Here is a 5,619-nt window from a genome sequence, read left to right as displayed (position 1 = left end):
CTCCACAGACCTTGGCCATGGCAGATTTCTGAAGCTGCTTGTACAAGGTGAAGAGGTGGTTCCAGAGAGTTGTCTCCACTTTTGAAGAGGCCAGCCTGAGGTCACCTGTGAAGGGGCAGTGTCACTGACGGTATGAGCAATAGGGGGTGGCTGAGGCCCAGGCCCAGCAGGGCAGGGACATCTGGAGAGTTGAGCTGAGGGTGAAGTTTCCCGGTGTTCATTAGCAAACACCTAGTATGTGCCACATACAGTTCTAGGCACTTTACAAAGGCCATCTCATTTAATCCTTACAACTACCTTCTGAGATAAGTACTATTGCATTCTCATTTTATAGATGAAGAAACTGACACACAGAAAAGTTGAGCAATTTGCTACCATCACACAGCTTGGCACAGTGGAGCTGGGATTCGAACCTGGGCAGTTTGCCACCAGCATGCCCTTAGACTGTGTTTCTTCCAGGCCCTACACCCCTGCAGAGTCCTAGAAGAAGAGGGTCTGTTTCTGGCCCGCCCCTCCCCGCCCCACACGCATACACCTGTGGCCACTACCATTGAGCAGATGCTCCTTCTCCCTGGTGAAGGCCTCAGAGCTGATCTCCAGTGATCCCATGGTCCTCTGCAGGCATCCTTGCTCCACCTCCAGAGCTTCGGCAAAGTGGCCCCTGATCCCAAAGCACAGTCAGATGGAGATGGCAGGTGGGACCCAGAGATGTAAGAAAGACCCTCCACCCCCTACCCAACCCCTAAGGCTCTCCCACAGGCCTTGCTCAGCCCCTCTATCCTCCTGCTCCCAACAGCTACCTTCTGGGCCCTCTGGGGGCTTCATCATAGAGATAGAGTGTGGGGAGCAGAGAAGTGGGCCCCGTTCCTCCCCAGGGGTGGGTGCCAAGTCCAAATGGGAGCGAGACAGGAGGGAGAGAGTGGGGAGGGAAGGCAGGGTGGAGTAGGGTCGAGAAAGGAGCTGGAAAACAATGGGAGCCCAGCTCAGCCTGGCATACTTCCTTCCCAGTCGCGAGCCTAACTCTCTTTCCTTTTGGTGCCTCCATCCATAATCTCTCACTTGTGGAATGACCCTCATCTCTGCCTCCTTCCCTGACAAACACACAGCCCCATCTCCAGGCTCCTCCTCACCTTTGATGGGTCAGTCTTTCCCCACCCAGGTGCCCTGGTCCAGTCCTCTACCCATCCAAGAGCCCACATTCCTGGCACTTCCCCAGTTTGGGCCCTCCCATCTCAGGCCCATATCCTTCCCCCATCTGACATCCAGGCTTCATCCCAATACTTCCATCCCAGGCCCCTTCCCATCATCCATAGTTTCTCACTTGTCTGAGGTCCCTGTGTCCCCAGAGAGCTCCCCTGCTGCCGCCTCCTCCTCTTCTCCCTTTTTGTCCTTCTCAGACATGTTGCCCAGCACCTCCTGGCTTCCTCTGGGCAGGACTGACTTCACCTTTACGCCCTGGGCCACGACCCTCAGGACTTCTTTGGGGTTGGGGGTCTGGCCCCGTGTTCCCCATTCCCAACCCTGAGGAATCGTGCTGTGGCGGGGCCACAGAGAGGGTGTAGGGTGCTATGGTGGGCGGCCTGGGCTCCTTCCTCCCCACCCCCTCCTGGCGGTCCATCATCAAGGGGATGGTATCCTGCTCTTGCAAGAGGCATGTTCCCTCTCTCAACAGGGCCTTGTCAGAGCTCTTTGAGCTGCTCTTGCTCCCCGCAAGGCTACGAAAAATGTGGAACATGGAGGAGCAGCCCAAAATTTAGGATCAAGGGGTTGGAGCTGGGCTCTCCATACTGCGAGGGACCCTCATTCAGAGGGAGGGGCCGTAGTGGCCACCCCAGAGCTAACTGCTTAAGAACAGGAGTAGTTTTCAAATTAAAACCTCCAATTGGAAACTTCTAGGAGTTCTAGAAAGTAAAGATCAAGCAGGTGAAGTGGGGATGGGGGAAAGACATGGTGGGGGGTTTACTTGGAGACAGAGAGGGCAGGGGATTGATGAGGCAGGGGAAGGAGGGATGGGGAGCCAGTTTAGGGGATGGTTAGTGAGGCTCCAGGAAGCATGAGGTTAGGGGGCGGGCAGAGGAGGCTGGGAGCACCCAGACCCTGAGGACTCAGCACACCCTCTCTTCACAGGGCTTGTCCTTGCCTGGCTGTGGCTGTTTCTGTCTTTGAGGACCATTGACGATGGTCAGATAGTATCTGTCCTCCCTTTTCTCTCCCCCCTTGCCATTCAGCTTGCATGTGCCCAGATGGGGGTGCAGACCGACTGTTTTCATCTGTTTACCTGCCTAACGCCTTCAGAATTTCTATCTCCAGAGACTACCGAGGTGCCTGATACACGTCTTATTTGTACGTTGAATCTTAATTTAGTATTGTTATTCCTCACTATACCTATAGACTTAGTTATAAACCCAGCTCAGTGACCTTGAGAGAGTTCCTTAAATAAGCCAAACCTCTGTTCATCTGTAAAATGGGTGTAGTCGATGGCACCTACTTCCAAGGGTTGATGAGAAGATTCTATGAGACAATGGTTGCTAAAGTACATGGCACACAGTGGTGCTTAAGAAACATCACCACCCTGGTCTTTTTATTGGTACTAATTGATGGGAGGGGGAAGAGATCAAGGATCAGGAGTGGGAAAAGCAGTGGGGGAGGAGCCTCTCCGTCAGGCTGGGGATGTGGGTGGGGGCTCCAGCCCAGACTGTGAGATGGTACATCCGCATCCGGCGGCCACAGAGTAACTTCCTCTAGAGGGAGCTGATTGGAGCCAGTAACAGCCGGCACTTCTATGATCGCCGAATCCTCTCGGTTCCTTAGGGCCACGCTGGGACGAGCAGAGGCTGCATCCAGACTCCAGGAATTCACTGACTCCCGTTCCTGGTAGCCAGGCCTGGACACCTACTCCTGGTAGCAGACGCTGGTCCCTCGGCATTTCCAGCCTCTGCCCCACTGAGTCATCCCGGGCCTGGGCCAGGGTCCAAGCAGGTAAGCCGGGAGGGTCCAGCCTATTCTCCCGGGCAGGACTGACTTCACCTTTACACCCTGGGCCACGACCCTCAGGACTTCTTTGGGGTTGGGGGTCTGGCCCCGTGTTCCCCATTCCCAACCCTGAGGAATCGTGCTGTGGCGGGGCCACAGAGAGGGTGTAGGGTGCTATGGTGGGCGGCCTGGGCTCCTTCCTCCCCACTCCCTCCTGGCGGTCCATCATCAAGGGGATGGTATCCTGCTCTTGCAAGAGGCATGCTCCCTCTCTCAACAGGGCCTTGTCAGAGCTCTTTGAGCTGCTCTTGCTCCCCGCAAGGCTACGAAAAAAGTAGAACATGGAGGAGCAGCCCAAAATTTAGGATCAAGGGGTTGGAGCTGGGCTCTCCATACTGTGAGGGACCCTCATTCAGAGGGAGGGGCCGTAGCGGCCACCCCAGAGCTAACTGCTTAAGAACAGGAGTAGTTTTCAAATTAAAATCTCCAATTGGAAACTTCTAGGAGTTCTAGAAAGTAAAGATCAAGCAGGTGAAGTGGGGATGGGGGAAAGACATGGTGGGGGGTTTACTTGGAGACAGAGAGGGCAGGGGATTGATGAGGCAGGGGAAGGAGGGAGGGGGAGCCAGTTTAGGGGATGGTTAGTGAGGCTCCAGGAAGCATGAGGTTAGGGGGCGGGCAGAGGAGGCTGGGAACACCCAGACCCTGAGGACTCAGCACACCCTCTCTTCACAGGGCTTGTCCTTGCCTGGCTGTGGCTGTTTCTGTCTTTGAGGACCATTGACGATGGTCAGATAGTATCTGTCCTTCCTTTTCTCTCCCCCCTTGCCATTCAGCTTGCATGTGCCCAGATGGGGGTGCAGACCGACTGTTTTCATCTGTTTACCTGCCTAACGCCTTCAGAATTTCTATCTCCAGAGACTACCGAGGTGCCTGATACACATGTCTTATTTGTACGATGAATCTTAATTTAGTATTGTTATTCCTCACTATACCTATAGACTTAGTTATAAACCCAGCTCAGTGACCTTGAGAGAGTTCCTTAAATAAGCCAAACCTCTGTTCATCTGTAAAATGGGTGTAGTTGATGGCACCTACTTCCAAGGGTTGATGAGAAGATTCTATGAGACAATGGTTGCTAAAGTACATGGCACACAGTGGTGCTTAAGAAACATCACCACCCTGGTCTTTTTATTGGTACTAATTGATGGGAGGGGGAAGAGATCAAGGATCAGGAGTGGGAAAAGCAGTGGGGGAGGAGCCTCTCCGTCAGGCTGGGGATGTGGGTGGGGGCTCCAGCCCAGACTGTGAGATGGTACATCCGCATCCGGCGGCCACAGAGTAACTTCCTCTAGAGGGAGCTGATTGGAGCCAGTAACAGCCGGCACTTCTATGATCGCCGAATCCTCTCGGTTCCTTAGGGCCACGCTGGGACGAGCAGAGGCTGCATCCAGACTCCAGGAATTCACTGACTCCCGTTCCTGGTAGCCAGGCCTGGACACCTACTCCTGGTAGCAGACGCTGGTCCCTCGGCATTTCCAGCCTCTGCCCCACTGAGTCATCCCGGGCCTGGGCCAGGGTCCAAGCAGGTAAGCAGGGAGGGTCCAGCCTATTCTCCCCGCTCTGGGCAACACAAGGCCTAGGGTGGGGCAGGGAGCCCACTGGGGGCTGGGTGGGGAGGGGAAGACTTACCAACCTCTGCTAGGAGCCTAATCCAGCCAGGCTGCCTCTTGGCTGCCCCTCAGACAGCTTCCCTTCACGCTCTAGCCCTGGGTGCCTGAGAATTGGGTGCCAAAGAATCAGGGCCTCTATCAGTCTGGGGGATGGGAGTGGAGGTCAGAGCCAAGGTCAAGGGCAGGGGGAGAACTCACGGTGCTTCCTGCTGCCCCAGGAACCCTAGACTTAGTTTTCAGCTCAACAAGGCATTTCCGCTGGGGAACATCCAGGGCCTAGCAAGCCCAGTTGCTTGGGTGCGGGAGATTCCCCTTACCAGACGGCAGGCCACTTAGATGGGGGCGGGGGTAGGCCCAGGTCAGCATAGGCTTCTGGTCCTGGGGCGGTTCTGAGGCTTCATCAGGTCCCTGGCAGTGAGCCCTGGAGTGGTGAGAAAGGGAGGTGCAGATGCAGTCGTCATCCTCCGGCCCGTTTCCTGGGGTGCTGAGGGCAATGCTGTGGCCACCCCTCCTAGGGCCCTGGATGCCGGGGTGCAGTCCCTGGGTGTGAATCTTGGCCTTCTTTTGGGGACAAAAGAAGAAGCAAGGGCCTCTTGCTCCGGAAGAAGATACCGGGATGGGGGGTGTGCCAGGCAAAGGTCTGTTTTGAAGAGCTCCCAGAGGTGGAGGAGGGAGGGTCTGTCTTGTCCCTGGCCCTGCCTGGAGAGCGCAGGGGTGGAGAGCTGAGTGCACTGTTGGTCCAGCCTTCCCCTTCTCCGGAGAGCCCTTGGGACACTTTTGAAAATGGCCCCAGGCCTGAGAGGGAGGGGATGAGGGAGGCTACCCAGGCCTTCCCAGGGAGGAGGAGCCACTCTGCCTGGCCCAGGGTGGGCTGTACTCTCCCTAGGGATGGGAGGAGGGGCACTCCCTTCCAAGGTGATGGAGGCAGCTTGGAGGTGGGAGGGAAATGAAGGGGGTGCAAACTGAAAGTGAA

General features: G+C 55.9%; 2 protein-coding genes and 1 long non-coding RNA gene across 5 annotated transcripts in view; 1 reads left to right on the top strand and 2 right to left on the bottom strand.

Moving 5' to 3' along the window:
• LOC111747486 (gametogenetin-binding protein 1-like) overlaps positions 1–3,548 on the bottom strand; it is a 6,567-nt gene extending 3,019 nt beyond the window's left edge. For both annotated transcript variants that reach the window (XM_023538491.1, XM_023538490.1), the window contains exons 1-3: positions 3,028–3,548; positions 1,322–1,446; positions 549–661 (exon numbers count right to left, since the gene is read on the bottom strand). In XM_023538491.1, the coding sequence (XP_023394259.1) occupies positions 549–661; positions 1,322–1,401 (193 nt within the window). In that variant the 5' untranslated portion in view covers positions 1,402–1,446; positions 3,028–3,548. The remainder of the gene's footprint in view (positions 1–548; positions 662–1,321; positions 1,447–3,027) is intronic.
• The window catches only part of LOC111728746 (bcl-2 homologous antagonist/killer-like), a 7,267-nt gene continuing 4,208 nt past the window's right edge, over positions 2,561–5,619 (top strand). Inside the window, exon 1 of one of the 2 annotated variants that reach the window (XM_023538493.1) lies at positions 2,561–2,979. The gene's annotated coding sequence lies outside the window, so the exon portion shown is untranslated. Of the gene's footprint in view, positions 2,980–4,140; positions 4,563–5,619 lie in introns of those variants that run through there. The other variant, XM_023538492.1, reaches the window with a different exon arrangement.
• Positions 4,135–5,596, bottom strand: LOC105300999. The gene is made up of 2 exons (XR_002783545.1): positions 5,259–5,596; positions 4,135–5,067 (listed from the first exon to the last, which is right to left on the bottom strand). It is a non-coding gene; the product is annotated as an uncharacterized LOC105300999 (long non-coding RNA).

The sequence above is a fragment of the Pteropus vampyrus genome, unplaced genomic scaffold (genome assembly GCF_000151845.1).
Source record: "Pteropus vampyrus isolate Shadow unplaced genomic scaffold, Pvam_2.0 Scaffold225, whole genome shotgun sequence".
Taxonomy (NCBI): domain Eukaryota; kingdom Metazoa; phylum Chordata; class Mammalia; order Chiroptera; family Pteropodidae; genus Pteropus; species Pteropus vampyrus.
Note: the sequence above shows the minus strand (reverse complement) of the source record. Positions and strands in the feature narration are given on the sequence as shown.